Source organism: Solanum stenotomum, chromosome 1, assembly GCF_019186545.1.
Source record: "Solanum stenotomum isolate F172 chromosome 1, ASM1918654v1, whole genome shotgun sequence".
Lineage (NCBI taxonomy): Eukaryota > Viridiplantae > Streptophyta > Magnoliopsida > Solanales > Solanaceae > Solanum > Solanum stenotomum.
This window is the reverse complement of record NC_064282.1, coordinates 92,840,113-92,860,989: the sequence shown is the minus strand read 5'-3', so window position 1 is coordinate 92,860,989 and position 20,877 is coordinate 92,840,113. Positions and strand designations below refer to the sequence as shown.

General features: G+C 36.1%; 2 protein-coding genes across 2 annotated transcripts; one reads left to right on the top strand and one right to left on the bottom strand.

Moving 5' to 3' along the window:
- Positions 1 to 1,135: 1,135 nt before the first annotated feature.
- LOC125853726 (TMV resistance protein N-like) lies at positions 1,136 to 6,394 on the top strand. Its single transcript, XM_049533462.1, has 6 exons — positions 1,136 to 1,680; positions 1,992 to 3,059; positions 3,507 to 3,825; positions 4,030 to 5,562; positions 5,687 to 5,780; positions 5,905 to 6,394. The coding sequence occupies exons 1-4, from the start codon at positions 1,172 to 1,174 to the stop codon at positions 5,515 to 5,517; spliced, it is 3,384 nt and encodes a 1,127-aa protein (XP_049389419.1). The 5' UTR covers positions 1,136 to 1,171; the 3' UTR covers positions 5,518 to 5,562; positions 5,687 to 5,780; positions 5,905 to 6,394.
- Positions 6,395 to 7,195: 801 nt separating this feature from the next.
- LOC125877354 (uncharacterized serine-rich protein C215.13-like) lies at positions 7,196 to 8,881 on the bottom strand. The gene is made up of 2 exons (XM_049558677.1): positions 7,962 to 8,881; positions 7,196 to 7,671 (listed from the first exon to the last, which is right to left on the bottom strand). Exons 1-2 carry the CDS (start codon positions 8,879 to 8,881, stop codon positions 7,332 to 7,334), a joined length of 1,260 nt encoding a protein of 419 aa, XP_049414634.1. The 3' UTR covers positions 7,196 to 7,331.
- Between the last annotated feature and the right edge of the window lie 11,996 nt (positions 8,882 to 20,877).

The following is a 20,877-nucleotide window of genomic DNA, read 5'->3' as shown; positions in this document are numbered from 1 at the left end:
AAATTTTCATATCCTTCGTCAAATTCCTAACTCCACAACAACTAGGTCTTTGGCTGTGTAAAGGTAACAACAATAGCCCATGATTATTTATAACAAAAAACAATACCTCATAGTCATTTGTAATATAACGATATTCCACAATTCAAGTATTAAATTAACAAAATATAAATAATTTAAGAATATTTTAAGATTTTAAACATTCAAAAAAAAAAGTAATAATAAGTTGAGAAAAGGGAAGACGAACAGCGACCCAGCAGCAAAGGTCTCCCCAATATTTAACCATCTTCTTCCCCAAAAGGTAAGGTATTTTATTTGATATCTGTTTTAATACTTCTTTCGATCCTTTTTAGTTGTCATGATTTTCTTTTCGAGAATCAATCGATATGAATTTTGATTAACATTTTAAAATGTACTTTTTCATGATATTAATATGAGAAAAGTTGCAATTTATAGTACTTTCGTATAATATTTCGATATATTTAAAATTTATTTTAAAATATTGAACTAATGTAATCTAATTTATCTTTAAAAGTCAATCAAACTAACTCTCGAAAATCGTAACATGACATTTTAAAAAGAAAGAAACAGAAAGAGTATTTAATGATTAAAATTATTCTCTCTATAAATAGATGTTGAACTCAATTCTTAATGGGTTTTATATTCTGGATATTCATGGGTGAAATTTTTTGCTCATCTACTATGGAATTTGGAGCTCTGTGGGTTTTCTATAATCAGGGGCGAATCTAGGGGCCATGTTCATTCGAACCCCTCCTCAAACAAGTACATGTAATTATAGGGGTTTAAAATTTATTTGGTACAAATTTAAATCTTAGATCTACCTCGATTTCTATTACAGTTCAAAGAGAAATTTGTTACTCCATCCGTTTAAAAAAGAATAACCTCCTTTTCTTTTTAGTTAAAAATCTTCTTTATTTTGTTAAACTCCTTGTAAGTCAAACTAGATCATTCTTTTTTAAATCAAGGGAGTATTACTTATAATGGATGAATAATATTCAATGACAATGTAACAGTTGACTGGTCCAATTGCAATAATTCCACTGGAGTAGACCCCATCTCAATTGAAACTTTTCAATTTTATCTCTTACCACATCCACAATATATTCAAAAACTTCTTATCTTTCTTCTCAATTTTTACAAGTTAACTTGAGTCATGGCATCAATTTCTTCTTATGTGAGTAATTCACACTATTGTCCTCGATGGAAGTACGATGTCTTCTTAAGTTTTAGAGGAGAAGATACTCGTGATACAATTGCAGGTTACTTGTACGAACGCTTGACAAGGAGGGGAATAATCACTTTTCAAGATAATAAAAGACTAGAGCATGGTGATTCGATCCCAAAAGAACTCTCGAAAGCTATCAAAGACTCTCAAGTTGCCCTTGTCATTTTCTCAAAGAATTATGCTACATCAAGGTGGTGTTTGGATGAACTAGTGAAGATCATGGAATGCGCGAATGAAGAAAATGAAAAAACAATCATACCTGTCTTCTATGGTGTGGATGCAACAGATGTTCGATACCAAAGTAAGAGCTTTGCAGAAACTTTTGCCAAACATGAATTGAAGTATAAGGATGATGATGAGGGGATGCAGAAGGTGCAAAGATGGAGGACTGCCCTAACTGTTGCCGCAAATCTAAAAGGATATGTATTCCCTAACGGGTAAGTTAAACGATAGATACACTCATAATTATATTCTACTCTATATAACAAAGAATTTGTACCTCAAAAATGAGTCAAACTTGCATGTTTGGTGTGAGGGATAAGAATAAATAGTCCTGGGATAAAAAAATAGTCCGGGGATAAAACTTTGATGTCTTGTTTGGTTGACATGTTTGGGATAACTTATCCCACCATTTATAGTATAGTGATGGGATAATTAGTTCCCAACCAAATGAAGAGTTTGGTTTACGTGCATAATCCTTTTTATCATAATTATTGTGAAACTACAATTGTGCATTGTCCTTTCGCAGGGTTGAATCAGATTGTATTGAGCGTATTGTTGATGACATTTCTTCCAAATGCAAGACTTCAGTATCTTATTCGCACAAAGTCGTGGGAATAGATACTCAAATAGAAAAAGTAGAATCCCTACTAGAGATGGAAATTGATGATGTTCGGATTGTGTGGATCTGTGGAATGGGAGGAGTAGGTAAAACGACAATAGCAAATGCTATTTATAATAAACTCTCGTCGAGCAAATTTAAAGATGCTTGTTTTCTTGAGGATATTAAAGAAAACAAACATAGAATGTACTCTCTGCAAAATATCCTTCTCTCTAAATTGTTAGGGGAAAAAGAAAATTGCGTGAATAATAAGGAGGAGGGTAGGAGCCTGATGGCTCGTAGATTTCAGTTTAAGAAGGTTTTACTTGTGCTTGATGACATTGATCACAGAGACCAGTTGGATTACCTAGCAGGGGATCTTTGTTGGTTTGGCAAGGGTAGTAGGATTATTGCAACTACTAGAGACAAGCGTTTGATAAGGAATAGTGTACTACATGAAGTGGAGACACTGCTTGATCGTGATGCGATTAAACTGTTCAATCAATATGCTTTCATGGAAAATGTTCCAGATGAGTGTTTCGAAAATCTAACGTTGGAGATAGTAAGTCATGCTAAAGGTCATCCTTTAGCCCTGAAAGTGTGGGGTTCTTTATTATACAAGAAGGATATAATTGTGTGGAGAAGTGCTCTCGACCGAATAAGGGAAAACTCTGGTTCAGAAATTATTGAAAACCTCAAAATAAGTTATGATGGGTTGGAGCCCAATGAGCAAGAGATATTTCTAGATATTGCATGTTTCTTCCGAGGAAAAGAAAAGGAAAAAGTCATGCAAATCCTCGAGAGTTGTGATTTTCCAGCTGAATATGGATTGAGTGTCCTAATCGACAAATCTCTTGTGTTCATCTCTGATCATAATAAGATTCAAATGCATGACTTAATACAAGATATGGGTCAATATATAGTGAAAATGCAAAAGCATCCAGGGGAACGTAGCAGACTATGGAAAACTGAAGATGTCAAAGAAGTGATGGTTGACAATGGTAAGTAGGCTAAACAATACACTACTATCCAATTTCTAGTTTTCATATTCAAAAGATATATAGGGCAGTCAACTCCAATTATTTGCTCCTCTTGCTTCATATTCTTAATTGTTTTCATCTTCCTCTACTTGGGTTTGATACACTTGAGCCGAGGGTCTTTCCGAAACAGTCTCTCTATCTCCATGAAGTAGTGGTAAGGAGGTCTGCGTACACTCTACCCTCCCCAGACCGCACCTAGTAGGATTTCACTGGGTATGTTGTTGTTGTTGCTTCATAGTCTTGCAAGTATACCATTTTAGTTGGCCTAACGTTGCTTGCTAATTCGTCAAGTAGCCATTTTTAATTAAAGCTGACCGATCCTGTTATCTTATGTTATCATGACATGATTAGTGAGCGATTGTACAAGACATCTGAAGTTATGATTTGTTGACTTGTGATCCTTTTACCAGGGGACCATGGCAGTGGAGGGAATCTGCTTTACTTTTATTCAAAAGCTATGCTTTAGCAAAGAGGCAATGAATAATATGAAAAGGCTTAGGATATTACACATATGTAGCTTCATCTCTCCGATTGATCGAGAAGATGTTCTCCACGACTCCAATTGTCATGATGGCTCCATTGAGTACCTGCCCAACAACTTGTGTTGGTTTGTCTGGCATGAATTTCCTTGGAAGTCATTGCCCGAAAATTTTGAACCCCAGAGGCTTGTTCATCTTGATCTCAAGTGGAGTTCGTTGCATGATTTATGGACCGAAAGAAAGGTACCGTTTCTAATTTGGTATAATGCTAAAAAGTCTCATAAACTTGGTGTGTTTTATTCTGTGTAGACCTAAACTTGTGTTATTAGAGTTTCTGAACATGTAATTTCCATATAAAAATGAAAATAAAATAATTTCTAATCTCCCACAATGACTCTTATAATCGAAGGGTGTGAATTAAACAATCTCTTTCTGTGTTTGAAATAGGTGTTTTTGCCGTCCCTACAAAAGCTAGATCTTAGCTGCTCCAAAAGCTTGATTCAAACACCAGATTTCACAGGGATGCCAAATTTGGAATATCTGAATCTGAGGAGATGTACAAGTCTTAAAGAGGTTCACCATTCCCTGGGATGTTCCAAAAAACTAATCGAGTTAGATTTGTATCATTGTGAAAAACTTGAGAGGTTTCCACGAGTTAATGTGGAATCTGTGAAATCTCTGGATCTAGTAGGTTGCTCTAGTTTAGAGAAATTTCCAGAATTCCTTGGAAAAATGAAGCTAGAGCTAGAGATTCGCATGCGATTCACATGGATAAGGGAACTACCATCATCTATTATTCAGCACCAAGCTCGTCTTAGAGTGTTAGATTTGAGTGATATGAAAAGCCTTGTAGCTCTTCCGAGTAGCGTTTGTAAATTGAAAGTTTTGATGAAGCTAGATGTATCCTACTGCTCAAAACTTGAAAGCTTGCCAGAAGAGATAGGCGATTTAGAAAACTTGGAGGAGCTTCATGCCAGCCATACTCTAATTTCACGTCCTCCGTCTTCCATCATCCGCTTAAACAAGCTTAAGTTCTTAACTTTTGCAAAAAAAGAATCAGAAGATGGAGTGTACTTTGTGTTCCCTCAAGTGAATGAAGGGTTACACTCATTAGAAATTCTGAATCTTGGTTGCTGCAATATAATAGACGGAGGACTTCCAGAAGACATTGGATGCTTACGCTCTTTGAAAAGGTTGTATCTCGGTAGAAATAACTTCCATCATTTGCCTCGAAGCATAGCCCAACTTGGTTCTCTTCGATCCTTGAACTTATCACATTGTAAGAAGCTTAAACAGCTGCCAGAATTCCCAGAGCAATTAGATACAATATATGCAGATTGGAGCAAGTCTTCGATCTGTAATTCGTTGTTTCAGAATATCTCATCATCGCAACATGACATCTCTGCTTCAGATTCGTTGTCACTAAGATTGTTCACAAGTAGGACACTGACAATCCCAACTTGGTTCCACCGTCGGGGAACTGGTAAAAGTGGATTAGTCAATTTGCCTGAAAATTGGTATGTAGCTGATAACTTCTTGGGATTTGCTATATGTTATACTGGCAGGTTAATGTATGTGACAATGACAACTCACTTGATTCCCTTGTGTTATGATTCGAAGTTGTGGATGACCTTGAGACTAGACTTACTGGAGCCCGACAGTAGTTCTCTTGTATGTGAATACTCACCTGATTCCGTAATTCATTTTTTCTTTGTACCTTTTGCTGGCTTATGGGATACATCAAAAGCAAATGGAAAAACACCAAATGACTATGGGCGCATTATATTATCGTTCTCTGGAGATATAAGGGATTATGGATTTCGTTTGTTGTATAAAAATCTTTGCATTAGGACACGAAAGAGCAAATATGACGACTCTACTGTGACCAATGAAGCCAGTTGCTCCTCTTCTAAGAAACAAAGGTCACATTTCTAATATTCAGAAACATTGCAGCTCTTTCCCAAAAGCCCAGGAATTTCGGTATATATACCTCATGCCTTGTTTTTACTCTCCTTTTATGAGATACAAAGTCTCTTCTTCGAAAACTAATAAAAATTTTGTTGTCATTAATTTGTGTTTTCTTTCTTCCTTCTGCTATTGACAGGAGCTCATTAGTGGGCAATGTACGTATCAACAATGAGTTTCGTCTATTGATTCTCCACCTTGTCTCTGCCTGTGCTGAGCCACGATTTACCACGGTGAGTTTAAGGATGTGAATGATATGCAAAAAATGGCATAACTCTTAACTTAATTTGGAGATACTTCTACAAATTTATTATGTGCTGCATTAGTTACAGAAGTAGTTTTTCCTTCATGACATAGGTTTTCAGGTCTGTGCAGCTGATGAGGAGTTTATGCAGCAGTTGGCAAGCTAAGTAGCTCGGACTCTTCACTTTGGGTGTCATACCCGTGTTAACTTGTTGAGTTAGAAAAACATGGAGGAGGAATTAGACTGTGATGATGATCTATTATTGCTTCTTTTGGTAGCTTGATTTTGAGAGAAATATGCCCATGAAATCCCCATGGTTGTAACTTGTACTGCTCAGCTTATGGTATTGAAGATTGACTGATTAACGTGCTTTGACAGCTCGTTGTGGAGTACTCTCTAATGAATTTACCCTGTTATTACCTCCTATTTTCCCCGTAGGCATAATACATAACTATGTCTTTTGCAGGTATCTATGCTCTTCAACTTTTGGTGTGCACAAGTATGCACTTACTTAAGATTGTATGAAGTTCAACAAGTACACACACTCGTTTCGTGTGGCATAATACACGTAGGACGTGAATTGCCACGTAGGACGCCAAGTAGGATGTGTGTGTTTACTTGTTCAACTCTGTTCAAGTTTAAATACATACTTGTGCACACTTGAAGTTAGAGGGTATAGATATCAGATGACATCAAATTAAAGGACATGTGTATGTATTATGCCTTGTTGGTATGTTGAATGAGAGAGAAGACTTTCAACATGAATGGTTTATATATGTTTGAGAAGAGAAACTTGTTCAATATACAAAATTAGCTAGTGAAGGCATGCTCAGTCAAAAATTACAATTGATATATGCCAAATCTGACTTATTAAGGAGCATAATTTAAGAATATACACCTGGAAAATTGTCAAACAAATTGGAACAATTGAATAATTTACATGCTTCCCAACTTAATTCAAAATTGATATATCCTCTATACCCAATCACCTAAAAATATGAACACAAGAAATTGAATGTTGTCCTGTGATTGGTTATCATGAAGCCAGAGGCAAAGATAGAGGAGCGCAAGGGGTTTATCCGAATCATTTTCTCTAGAAACATTACATTGTATATACAAGGTCAAAACTATTTTTTATGTATACATACTCATTTGAATCCCCTTCACTTCTTCATGTGTCTACCTTTTTATATGTTGAATCCCCTTAGTGAAAGTCCTGACGTTGAACACTTGAAGTGCATTTGGGCCACAAAGGGGAATCCAGGATCTAGAGTCAGACAACTCATTCAGAACAAGTGTGATTCTACTATATGTATACATTTTGAAAAAAGAAGTATATATGCATATGCATAGTTCGACCAAAGTAGTTACCCGCCTTTAGCTTTACTTTTGCTTGGGCAGAATAAACCCCTTTGGCCGAAAAATCACACTTATATACAAGGTCAAAATCTTTTTTATGTATATATAGACGATGAACCTCTTTAACAAAAATTCTGACTCTGTCACAAGGCTAGGTTGGACAATAAAAGTAGTTGCTTGATCATTTGCAGCAGCAACCCTGTTTTCTCGACCACTTACGGCAACAACAAGAGCAACTTAACCACTTACAAGAACAACATGTCCAGCTTGACCACTTACAAGAACAACATGTCCAGCTTGACCACTTACAAGAACAACATTTCCAGCTTGGCCACTTACAAGAACAACATTTCAAGCTTGACCATTTACAAGAGAAGCAACCTGAGCACTTATAGGAACAGCTTGGACATCCAGAGCAACACGATCCACAGCTAAAACAGGAAGAGAAGCATGACGACCATCTGGACTTCTTTTTTTTGTAATAAGCAGGATGGCAAAGAGGTTCGGTGGACTTTCTATCTCTGCAATAAACAAAAATATATTCCGTGAACACAAAAATGCATGATTGCAAGCTCCATATATCTGGGAAGAAATAAGATCACCAATAATCTTTAATGTAAAGCATTTAAGTTGAAGACATGAGACTCAAACACGTTTATACGAATGACAAGTTAGATGAACTCTAATGCACAACCGCGTAATTATTAATGAAGCAGCACGTTACCAGTGACATGGAAAAGAAAAGAGAAGAACATGTACATATGCTAAATGCAGATGATATTAGAAAAAAAAGATAGGAACTGGTACTCACATCGAAAAAGGTAAAGCCGTATCATTACCATTGAAATGGTTGTAGGAGTCTCTAAATCCTCCATTCCCTTCGGAATGACTAATGGCAGTTGAATAATCTCTGTTCCCTCTTAACTTTATTTCCTCTTCAAAATGTGGTTGTTTCTTAATTGATTTATGTTGACTTCCTGCTTCAATAAGGTTGCTTCGATCAATCACGCCCCTTTCTGTATCAAATACAGAACTCTTTTCCGTATGTTCTCCTCCTTTTACAGGTGATGAGTGTCTACTGATTAGCTTCCCAGACTTACTAATTTCTTCACATGTTTCCGATTCCACACACATGCGTAGTTCTGCTGACTTCCTCGAAAGACTGACATTGATACTAAATAATGACTCTTCAGAGGCAGCACTCCATTCTTTAGGTGTGGAGGATTTGCTTTCGAAAATTGAAGATGGAACTCTGTTGGGATCATAACCTCCTTGTCTGTCCATCACTTGGATAAAAGGAGATTTTGTAATTGACACGGTTGGCAATAACGATTCATCAGTGACGTCTGAAACCTGTGAGGTGGAGCTTGTTGATGTATTCAGTTTCAAATGATTGTAGTCCGCTTGAGATAAAGGTTTGGAGTCCGGAGGAAATTTAGAAGATGGTACATTTGATGAGATAGAGTTGGATGCTATTTTTGGATTCATTAGTATGAAATCATCAGAGGAATAACCGGACGAGGATGAAAACGTGGAATAGGAAAGTTCTGAACTTTTACTTGACCCTGAAACACTATCATTTAAGATAGAATCTGAGCTTTCTCTACTTTTACTCTCCTGTTTAGAATCCTGGAGAAAGATTGTTGATGACTTGGCCTCAGTTTCACTTTTGGTTACCACTGCATCTATTCGAGAATGGTTACGGTTTCCACTTCCAGATTTAGGGCTCATGACTGTTAAAGCTAAAAATCACCTGTAGAAACCATCAACTTGTTTAGATGCACAAACAATGTCCAGTCAATGTAAATATATGAAAAAGATTAAAGATGATATTACTGGTGAAGCCAGAAATTTCGTTAAGGGTCCAAGATTTAATATATACATATGAAAAAAAAAAAATTGACCTATATACTTCATGAAATTTTCTATACAGTATAACTTTTCGACGAAGAGTGTTTGACTGGCCACCCTCCACTACATGTGTCTACACCACTGATGAGATTAAGTTATTGTTTGAGGAAGCAATGCAACACTCACAAAGAGCAACATATCATGCAAAGAAGTACCTCCTGAGTCTCGATGGTTGCCTTCTCCTACGTCAGTTGAAAATAGAATGCACATGGAAATGAAGGCGGATCTAGGATTCAAACTTAACAGATTTAACTCTAAGGCTTGTAGACTTAATTGTACAAAAGCGGAATACACCTCTACATGGACAGTGAACTTCATTAGCAAAAATACCAACGAACAAAAGTCATTTATGAAACGGACATCATCTCCATACAATGATCTGTAATAACATAGAATCATTAACTAATGCAAACACCATTAAGTATTATTATTTCCTACAAATGGAGCTGCCTCAAATGAAAATTGCTGGAAGTGGAACCACAAATTTCACCCTTTGGCCAAGTCAGAATCTACAACCACCTACTAAAAGTTTCTCTAAAGGGGAAGACAGAACGAAATCAACAAATGACGATGAGCAACAAGAATCATAATTGTGAATTTACCCAAAGATCTAAGATTTAGGCCAAATGTTGATGACCATAAAGCAACAAAAATGAAAATTTTGATCCAGGACTTGATAGAATGCACTTGAAAGTGAACTTTGTTAAGAAAAACCCATGGGAGAAAGTATAGACGTTTATTCGGCCTCTTAGACTGGACTGCTGTCTAACAAAAAATCAGGTTAGACAAGTTAATGTGTTCCGAAGCGGAGTCTTGGAGCAACACTAAAGTTGTCTCCAAGTGACCTATATATAGATTACAGGCTTGAGCCGTGGAATCAATCGCTGATGCTTCGGGTAGAGTAGGCTTCCTACATCGCATAAACCCCTGGGTGCAGCCCTTCCCTGGACTTTGTATGAACGAGAGATGCTTCATGCACCGAGCTGGTTTTTTTTTCCATTATATATTACTAATATGTTGTCTTTTTCTATTTCTTGCTGTACCATGCTACCTTTCTAGAAAGTGAAACAAAGTAACGACAGAAACATCTCATAACGCTTATCTGCTTATTCTATAAACTTTTTTCTATGTTCAATCAGTTGCTTCTCAATCCTAAATAAATTGGGGTCGGATATATGAATTCCATATCATTTCAGTACTGAGAAACAATCTGTCGTATTATTGCAAAATTTAAGATGCTATTGAACTAGAGGTTAACTAAATCCTACACTTACATAAAAGTCTTTAATCAAACAAACAAACTGGACTAAATGTAAGTGAAACAACAACAATTAGCAATTTAGCACTCAATCCAACTGATTAATATCTCCGAGATGGATCTTTCGCTTCCATTGTGTCCTAATCTTAGCTAAGTCCATGTTAATTCCATCATTTATTCATATTTACTGCAATGAAATCAGATGTCTAACAAAAGAGTGAGTTATTTTAGAAACGAAAATAATCAGTAATACAGAGTCATTAACAACAACAAGGGTCCGAGGAGGGTAAGATCGATGTACGTAGAGACCTAGACCTTACCCTTACCTTTCTGGGGGTAAAGAGGTTGTTTTCCGTAGATCCTCGGCTCAAAGGAGTTTAATCAAAGCAGGACAGAAAGATTAAAATAACGACAGTAAATAGCAACATGAACAAAGCAAAGAAGCAACAGGCAATAGTAAGAATTGAAGAATAAGATAATACGCGAATCCAGTAATACAGAGTCATTACCTAATACTAACAACAGTTTGTTGTCAATGCCTTCCTTATATATTACCGGGGCGGTCTCGGCTATTCCTTTCAACCATTTCCCCCAAGCTGAATCTATAAACCTCCCAACAAAAAGCTTCTCTAAAATAAAATAAAAAATAGAAATCACATGTTATCAACAAGATTAATGTTAACTAAATTAACTTAAAAAATCAAAGGTTTAGGCAGACACTAATAACCAACAACAAAAACAACAACATACCTCGTGTAATCCCTCAATAAGCTCTAGGATGTAGAATGTACCCAGAGCTTATCCTTTTGTGGGGGTTAGAAAGGTTATTTCTGATAGACCATCGTCTCAAAAGCAAACACTAATTATCAATTAAAAAAATACATGTTGATCTTGATATTTATCTTAAATTAAAACATCTTATCTAATAAGTGAAACTATTCAAGATTAAACCAAGAAAAATGGAACCCTATTGATAAAAAAACCAAGAAAATGAAATTTTTTGGTGGAATTTATCTGGATTAAAACATTTCACCTAATTAGTGAATCAAGAATCTAATATTAACCCCCAAACGAAAAAAATTATTTACCAATAAGTAAGAAACTGAGTATCTTTGTCTGAATTAAAACATTTTACCTAGTAATTAGTGAAATCTTGGATTCTATTTTTCTCTCTTGATCCTTCTTCAACTTCTAAATTTCTTTCTTAGGGTTCATAAACTTTATCATTTATGGAAGAATTGAAAAGAGAAAGAAGGATTATTTTTTTTTTTTTTTTGGAGGAAATGATAAGAAAAAGTTGGGAGGGCAAAGAGTGGGCTTCGGTGTCATCACATTCATTATTCTTGAATAACCAACTTAACTAACATCTTCCTCACGTGATCTACTCGTGCATCGAGACACCCAATGTAATATATCTCTTGGCTGACATGGATATTCAATTGATTTTATAAATATTGTTTTTCTGCGAGTTTTATATTTTAATTATAAGTTTTTTTCTATTTTACTATTTGAACTATTAAAGACAAACTCTAAATTTGAAGACTGTAGTGTGGGTGCACCTATATTATCTTAATGACGATTAAGGGAACAAACCTGAAATATCAAATATGTTGATCAAATATGAGCTCTAAGCTAATACCTAAATTTTACTTTGTTATAATATGAGCTTATGCCTTTCAGGTAATATATAGACTTTAGCTTTCTTAAAATAATTGTGTGTGATAGCTCAATAATCAAGGTGGATTTGTTATATTGAATAGTCATGAGTTCTTCAAATTTCGTACCTCACAATTTTGACTTTATAAATAAGCTCTTTGAATCCAAAAAATATACCAATAAAAACAGTGAAATGGGGTTCTGGCTGGGATCGACCCCTGGTCGCACTGATGGGGTGCATTGGCTTAAAACAACAGTCGAAGGTGCACTTCTGAGCTCTCTATAGGATGCATTGTTACTTAAATGTCAGTTTCTCAAAATCATAAATATATATATATATATATATATAAACATAATTTTTTTGAAGTTAACAGGTATATGTACACCCCGACTTATACATGTGGGTCCACATGGATCTATAAACTATCATATATTTATGTATTAAAACAACTCCAACTATAACTTGTTTCATTTTTCTATTTAACTATCATCATCGTTCAACTAAGAAAGAGAATAGAAGACACAAGTCACCACTAAAGTTGTCCTGAATTTTCGAAAAGATACTTTAACTTTGCAATCATCCTATTACCCCACTAAACAATTTTGAACAGATATTATTATATCATTTTTCGATCAACCCCAGATTTTAAGAAGCAAGTGTGTTCACACACCAATCATTATATGACACATGTTAATTTAATTAAAATGTATTTTTTTTTCTCATTTTAAGTTTTTTCTTTATCTCTCTCTTACTTTTTGACTTATTTTAATTTTNAAGTTAACCGGTATATATGCACCCCGACTTATACATGTGGGTCCACATGGATCTATAAACTATCATATATTTATGTATTAAAACAACTTCAACTATAACTTGTTTCATTTTTCTATTTAAACTATCATTATCGTTCAACTAAGAAAGAGAATAGAAGACATAAGTCACCACTAAAGTTGTCCTGAATTTTCGAAAAGATACTTTAACTTTGCAACTGTCCTATTACCTCACTAAACAATTTTGAACAGATATTATTATATCATTTTTTTTATCAACCCCATATTTTAAGAAGCAAGTGTGTTCACACACCAATCATTATATGACACGTGTTAATTTAATTAAAATGTATTTTTTTCTCATTTTAAGTTTTTTCTTTATCTCTCTTACTTTTTGACTTATTTTAATTTTGATTTCATCTTAAATTTCACTTCATCTTCCACCCCATTTTCAAGTGATACATCCCTCCATTTTCTTTCTTTTTGATCTTCACCTCCCACACTCACCCTACCCTCCACGTCAAGTTGAACCCCTCTCCCATTTTTTTCTTCTCTTTTTCTTCTTATTCTCCAGTCAAATTATTTATTTCACTGATTGTTTTATAAAAACGAATTCATACTATTTTCTAGAATTCTTTATGGCTACATGGTTTATGAGACTTGAGTTATTATGAACTCGCATCCCCATATCGGTGCTCAACTACTCTCAAAATATACTTAGCTCATATGTCTTAAGAACAAAACTTCTTTCTTTGGTTTGAGATAATTACCCAAAACTTAGCTTAAAAGCTCTCTTGAAATCGGTGTTCCCTTTCTTGCTCAAATGTGAAAACATTTCTAACTTTTGGGAATACTTAGTTCCCGTATAATCTTTGAAGAAATGAACTTAACGCTTAACTCTTTAGTCAACTTGAAACTTAAGTCTTAAGACAAAGTTAAAACGTTTGCGAAAGACTTTTGAAAACTTTCCTTGAATTGAATTATGGATTCAAGGTTCATGATCTCATGTTTATGGATAATTTCATGATGTTTAGATGTACCTTAGAGTGTTGGAATCAACTGGAAAACATACGTACGTTGCTAAGGAATTAGTACGGAAAGATGGGGGAAGAATGGGAAGAACTGGCATCCCTGGCGCTCTGAGNTAATTACCAAAAAACGAAATTTAAATTATAGGGTAAAGAAATGACCAAACAACCCTTCCAAAATCAGGATTGGACTTTCCTTATCCAAACAGCCCAACTTCCAAAGGGCATATCTCACTCATACGAACTAGGAATCACGCAAACTCAGAGGCGTTGGAAAGATAATTGAACAATATTTTCTACGGTATCTAGAAACACACCTAACTCATCTTGATCTTGATCTAGGAGTTTTGGTCGTTTGAAGTTGACCAAAACTCATTCTTAACTTAAACAAATTTCCAAATTTTCATTATTTTCAAAAATCACTATTTCCAATTCTTGACTTCTTCCTAGTTATTTCAATCTGCGAGATGTTACACCTAGTGAACAAATGGCTTATTTGGTGTGATGGTTGTAAGTGGGTGTTGAGGGTCATTATTGTTGCCTGGGTTCAATTCCCTGTAGGGACAATGCTTTTATTTAAAATTCAGCTTCTTTTCTTTTTTTACAAAACTCCTTTTTGCAGCTTAATTTTTTTTCTAGTTTTTCTTATTGATTTTTTTTTTGTATCATAATTAAATATAATTGTCTTTCTTATGACAAGTATTAAATTTGTACATTTATATTTTATGATTGATAGCTTAAAAAGTAACCACGATCTTAAAATCTTGAATCGATCACTATTCATGTCTATTATGCGACTTAGTCTCCCAAAAATATAAACAGTCATGATCTTCCATGTCTATTAACTCTTCTTTCTCATTAGTCTAATTAGGAAGAATGAAAAGGGAAGGAAAAATAATAAATTGTTTTAGCACCTTCACTTCAGTTCTCCAATTCAAAAGCGAAAAAATCCTCCTTCTCGCTGGTTGGCCTTTTTGGTAATTACAATTATATGTGAAGGTATATTATTTCTCCTTCTTTTTTTCTTGAACCAATCCAATGATTCCGATTGTTTTTTGCATTGAATTGAAAAAAAAAATAACACCTATGTTGAAGAATTTTAGCTCGCAATTATGCTCTTTGGTTGATACAAGTTTATGTTAAAAATAGTGAGCATTCATAGCCGTAAAATCCTGGATCCGCCACTGTCAAAAATACAACCACCACACACGGCATGCGTACATCTAATGTGGCCTACTTCGAGAACAAAATAAGATAATATATATTTTGTCACAAAAAGAAGATAATATTAAACGTGACATAGCATAAGATAAATCTACTATTGCATGTAATTAACAAGTCATTTTAGCTTAACATGTATGTCTCTTCTACTTTAATTTCACAAAAATGAATATACACAATCATAAAAAGCAGTATATTGAGTTGAGCTCTTCCACTAAATTTTGAAGGTGTAAAGCAAAACACTACTTAAAGCTACAACTTTCAAACCGGAGGAGACACCAAAAAACCCTGTAATTGATGAAGTTGGTTAGAAAAAAATGAATTGGCAGGTATAACAGGTGTTAGAATGATTAACAAGCTGTATGGTTAATTAGTTAGCTAATAGGCTGAGTTTGTTAGAAACAGTGAGTTGTCATATAGTTAGGTACAAAAGAGTTAGTTAAGACTGTTGTCGAAAGGAGACATCTCCAATTCAAGGAAGTAGCAATGGCAGTAGATGGAGTTCCATCGGCAAACACTGACAGTACTGGTAATGGCACTTCGAGTCATACTTTGTTTCCAGTGATTGATCATAATCATCCTTTGTTTCTTCAGCATACTGAAACTCTAGGTAGTTCTCTCATCTCTTTACAATTGACCGGATCAGAGAATTATGCTCTATGGAGTCGATCCTTTAGAATTGGCTTAGTAGGTCGTAGCAAACTAGGATTTGTTGATGGCAGATTTCCTAAGTCTATGTTTGAGCCTGTATTACATGATCAGTGGGAGAAGTGTAACGCTGTAGTATTGAGTTGGATAATGAATGTTGTTCGACCTGGTCTCGTTAGCTCTGTTGTGTATGCTTCTGATGCACGAAAGGTTTGGTTAGATCTAAGAAAAAGATTTGATAAAGTGAATGGTTCTAGAATTTTTCAACTGCATAGAGAGATCCATACTCTAGTTCAGGGTACACTGTCTATTGCCGATTATCACTCATGACTAAGAGATCTCTGGGATGAATATGATGCTCTCATGCCTTGTCCCAGTTGTCTATGTCTTGAATCAAAGAAATTTGGTGAGCATTGTGATTATCAGAGATTATTACAGTTTCTCATGGGGTTAAATGAGTCCTATTCTCCTCCTAGGAGTCAGATCCTCATGATGAGTCCTATTCCTACACTAAACAAAGCCTATGCTCTTCTAATTGATCAAGAGAGTCAAAGGAACTTGGTGAATTCTGCCAGTTCAGGGGTAATAGAGGGCACTGCTATGTACTCTAGAAAAAATAGCACTTACAGTACTAGTGCTAGTACATCAAAAGGACCTGGTACCTATGCTGGTTCCTCTTCTAGTAATGGTTATAATGGAGGGACTACTACTGGCTCTGGAGGAGGAGGGGGATATAATGCTACCAACAATAGTACATCTGGAAGTGGTACCTCTGGAGCTGGCTACAAGGCTAGGAAGAATTTTCTTGTATGTGAACACTGTGGGTGTAAAGGCCACTCAAAGAACCAGTGCTACAAAATTATTGGATATCCAGCTGATTTCCAGTCAAAGAGAAAGCCTATGTATGCTAATCAAGTTGACCTTGGGCAAGAGGTTAGAGGTACTAATAATCAGAACGCTGGAGGCACAACTGCAGGTTCACATCCTGGTGCTTTCTTCACTCAGGACCAATACCATCAGATATTACAACTGTTGTCTAAACCTGTTGGTGACAATGCAGTGGAACCATCTGCTAATGTAGCTTCTGCAGCTGATGCAAGTAGTTCTCTTAAAGCTTTCTTTTGTACTTATAAAGGTAGAAAATGGATCATAGACACTAGAGCAACACATCATATAACATTCACCCTGGACAGCTTAGACAATGCTAAGGTATCTCCTGCTCATGCTGCAAATAAGGTTCACTTGCCCAATAGTAAAGTTGCAGTTGTGTCACATGTTGGAAACATTTGTGTTCTTGACAACCAACCTGTTTCTAATGTCTTATTCTTGCGTGACTTCAACTTTAATCTATTGTCTGTGTCCAAGATCACTAAAGAGTTGCCATGCATGGTTGGTTTCTTCCCTGACTTTTGTGTGTTTCAGGACCTTTACACTGGTTAGGTGAAGAGGATTGGTAAAGAAGAGCATGGACTCTATATCCTACATGAAGGACCAAGTCAAGCTCCAAAACAGCTGGTCAATAGGAGTAGCAGTCCTGTTCATTCTATTGAGTCTACTGTCAAGTCTTCTGTTAGTTCTGTTAACTCAGTTACAAACTCTGAGTCTATAGATGTATGGCACAAAAGGTTAGGTCATGCTCCTGTTGATGTTATCAAGAAGCATGATGCTATTAGTTCGTTAAGAAGTAAGGATACTTTTCATTGCACTGTATGTCCTCTAGCTAAACATACAAAGCTTCTCTTTACTCATAGTACTCATCTGTCCAAACATGTATGTGAATTATTGCATTGTGATCTTTGGGGACCTTATAGAGTGCCCACTCATAATAAGAAAAGGTTTTTTGTTACAATTGTGGATGATTATAGTAGGTATACATGGATTTTTTTGATCACATCTAAAGCTGAAACTGTGGTTGTACTTAAACATTTTCTCAAAAATGTGCAGAATTTGTTCTCTACCAGTGTGAAAACTTTAAGAACTGATAATGGTGGTGAGTTCTTTAACACTGAGGTACAATCTTTACTAAGTGATATGGGCATTACACATCAGAGTTCGTGTGTATATACCCCTCAGCAAAATGGTATTGCTGAGAGGAAACATCGAACCATTTTGAACATGGCTAGGGCCTTAAGGTTTCAAGCTTCGGTTCCTCTTAAATATTGGGGTGAATGTGTGTCTGTCTACATTCTGAACAGGCTTCCCTCTAAAGTACTTGCTCACAAAACTCCATATGAAAAGTTATATTTACATCCTCCTTCCTTGTCACATCTCAGAGTGTTTGGCTGTTTGTATTTTGCTGCCAGTCACAAGATCAGTGACAAATTTTCTTCCAGGGCTATTCCTGCTGTGTTTATGGGTTATTCTTCCACTCAAAAGGGCTACATTCTCTATGACATTCATGATCACATTTTCTTTGTTAACCGACATGTGGTATTTCAGGAACATATGTTCCCATTCAGAGACATGCATGCCTCCTCTAATCCTATATTTCCTGTGGTTGAGCTCAGTTCCTCATGTCCTGACTCTGCTTCATGCTCATCTGAGCTTCCCTCTCCAGCATTTGAGGTCCTTGTAAATGATATCTTTGTTCCTGCCTCTTCTGATACTACTGAATCCATGCCTTCAGTTTCATCTCATGTAGTTGTGCCAGTTAGAAGATCTACCAGGTCAAGCAGACCACCTCTTTGGTTGCAGGATTTTGTGACTCCACCTAAAAGTCATGCTTGTACATATCCTCTTACTGATCATGTTTCCTATTCTAGTTTGTCTCCAAGTTATAGGCAGATTCTCCAGGCCTATTCAGTTATATCTGAGCCAACCACATTTCAAGAAGCTGCTGCTAATCCTGCTTGGGTAAAGGCCATGGAATTGGAGATGGCTGCACTGCAGAGTAATAATACATGGAGTATTGTGGACTTACCATCTAGCAAGAAACCTATTGGGTGTAAATGGGTTTACAAAATTAAATTCCTAGCATTAGGAGAAGTTGAACAACTTAAGGCCAGGCTTGTAGCTAAAGGTTTTAGTCAGAAGGAAGGTCTAGATTATGGTGAGACCTTCAGTCCAGTTGCAAAGATGGTGACAGTTCGATCAGTAGTTGCGCTTGCTGCATCTAGGGACTGGTACATCTATCAAATGGAAGTACACAATGCTTTCCTCAATGGTGATTTACAGGAGGAAGTGTATATGGAGATACCTAGTGGGTTTGCTAGACAGGGAAAGTGTCATAAGGTCTGCAAACTACATAAGTCATTGTATGGTCTGAAACAGGCACCAAGACAATGGAATATTAAGCTAACTGAGGCATTAGTGCAGATGGGATTCAGTCAAAGTCATTATGATTATTCCTTATTCACAAAACAGGTTAATAATGATACTGTGGTTGTGTTAGTATATGTGGATGATCTATTAATTACTGGAACTAATCACCACCAACAGTTGTGCAGTACTAGACAAGACATTCAGAAAAGGTTTAAAATGAAAGATCTAGGTGAGCTTAAGTTCTTTCTGGGAATTGAATTCTCAAGATCAAGTCAAGGTATACTTATGACACAAAGGAAATATGCACTAGAGTTGGTGTCTGAATCAGGACTAGGGGGAGCCAAACCTGCATGTACACCATTAGAGATGAATCAAAAGCTTACTTCTATTCAGTATGATGAACATATCAAGCATACACAACCTGAAAATGATACCCTTCTTACAAATCCTACAAAGTACCAGAGACTAGTAGGCAGGTTGCTATACCTTTCTATGACTAGGCCTGATCTTGCTTTTAGTGCACATGTACTGAGTCAATTTATGCATTGCCAAAAACAGTCACATATGGAAGCAGCACTAAGGGTTGTGAGGTACATCAAACAAGCTCCTGGTTTGGGATTGCTGATGCCAGCAGAACAAACTACTCAACTCATTGCTTATTGTGACTCTGGTTGGGGATCATGTTTGGAAACTAGAAAGTCGGTCACTGGTTATCTAGTAAAGTTTGGAGGAGGATTAATCTCCTGGAAGTCCAAGAAACAAGAAACAATGTCCAGAAGTTCAGCTGAAGCTGAATTTAGAAGCATGGTTGCATGTGCAGCTGAGGTAACTTGGTTGATAGGTTTGTACAAGGAACTAGGCATCAATGTGAATCTACCTGTGAATATGGTGTGTGACAGTAAGGCAGCCATACAGATTGCTACTAATCCTATCTTTCATGAAAGAACAAAACACATAGACATTGATTGTCATTTTGTGAGGGAAAGGATTTGTCAAGGCATGTTGAAGACTGAGCATATAAATATTAAACAACAGCTGGCTGATCTACTCACAAAGAGTCTGGGAAAGGCACAACATAATCAGTTGTTAAGTCAACTTGGAATGAAGAATATTTTTCAACCATAAGCTTGAGGAGGAGTGTTAGAATGATTAACAAGTTGTATGGTTAGTTAGTTAGCTAAAAGTTGTATGGTTAATTAGTTAGCTAATAGGTTGAGTTTGTTAGAAACAGTGAGTTGTCATATAGTTAGGTACAAAAGAGTTAGTTAAGACTGTTGCTTATATATAGAGCATTATGTCTACATTCAATGTAACAGATTAATTCATTCAATACATGCTTTCTTCTCTTCTCTCAATTTCTCTCTGAAATGCTGCTGTAATTACTTTCCTTTCATGGAGTTTACATACAACACCTCCTATCAATATTCTGCAGGCATGACCCTTTTTCAGGCTTTGTATGGGCGTGAACCACCTATAGTTGCACGTTACATCTTGAGGAGTACCTCCAGTGACTTAGTCAAAGCCTATTTAGTGCAGCGTGATGAGGTTTTGACCTTGCTCACAGAATCTTAGTAATGCTCGAGTTCACATGAAGAAATTCGTCGATAGCAAGCTCACGGAGGTCAGCTTTTCCGTTAGCATGTGGGTCGATGTCAAATTAAAACCTTATCGTTAGACTTCTCTCAGGGAGTTGCCTTCTCACAAGTTGGATAGACGTTCTTTAGGCCTTTTTAGATTCTCAAACGAGTTGAAGAAGCTGCTTACAAGTGAGAATTATCAGAGGCGGCCCAGATTCATTTTATTTTCATGTTTCTGCCCTAAGACGTTGCGTGGGCAGCCCAACACAACAAATTACTCCTTTGAAAATAACTAACTGTGCTCCTCATATATCAAACCTTGAGGACAAGGTTCTCATTGAGGAGACAAAGTAATGTTATGAGTGAAAACAGTGAGGTGGAGGCTAATGTGGCTGA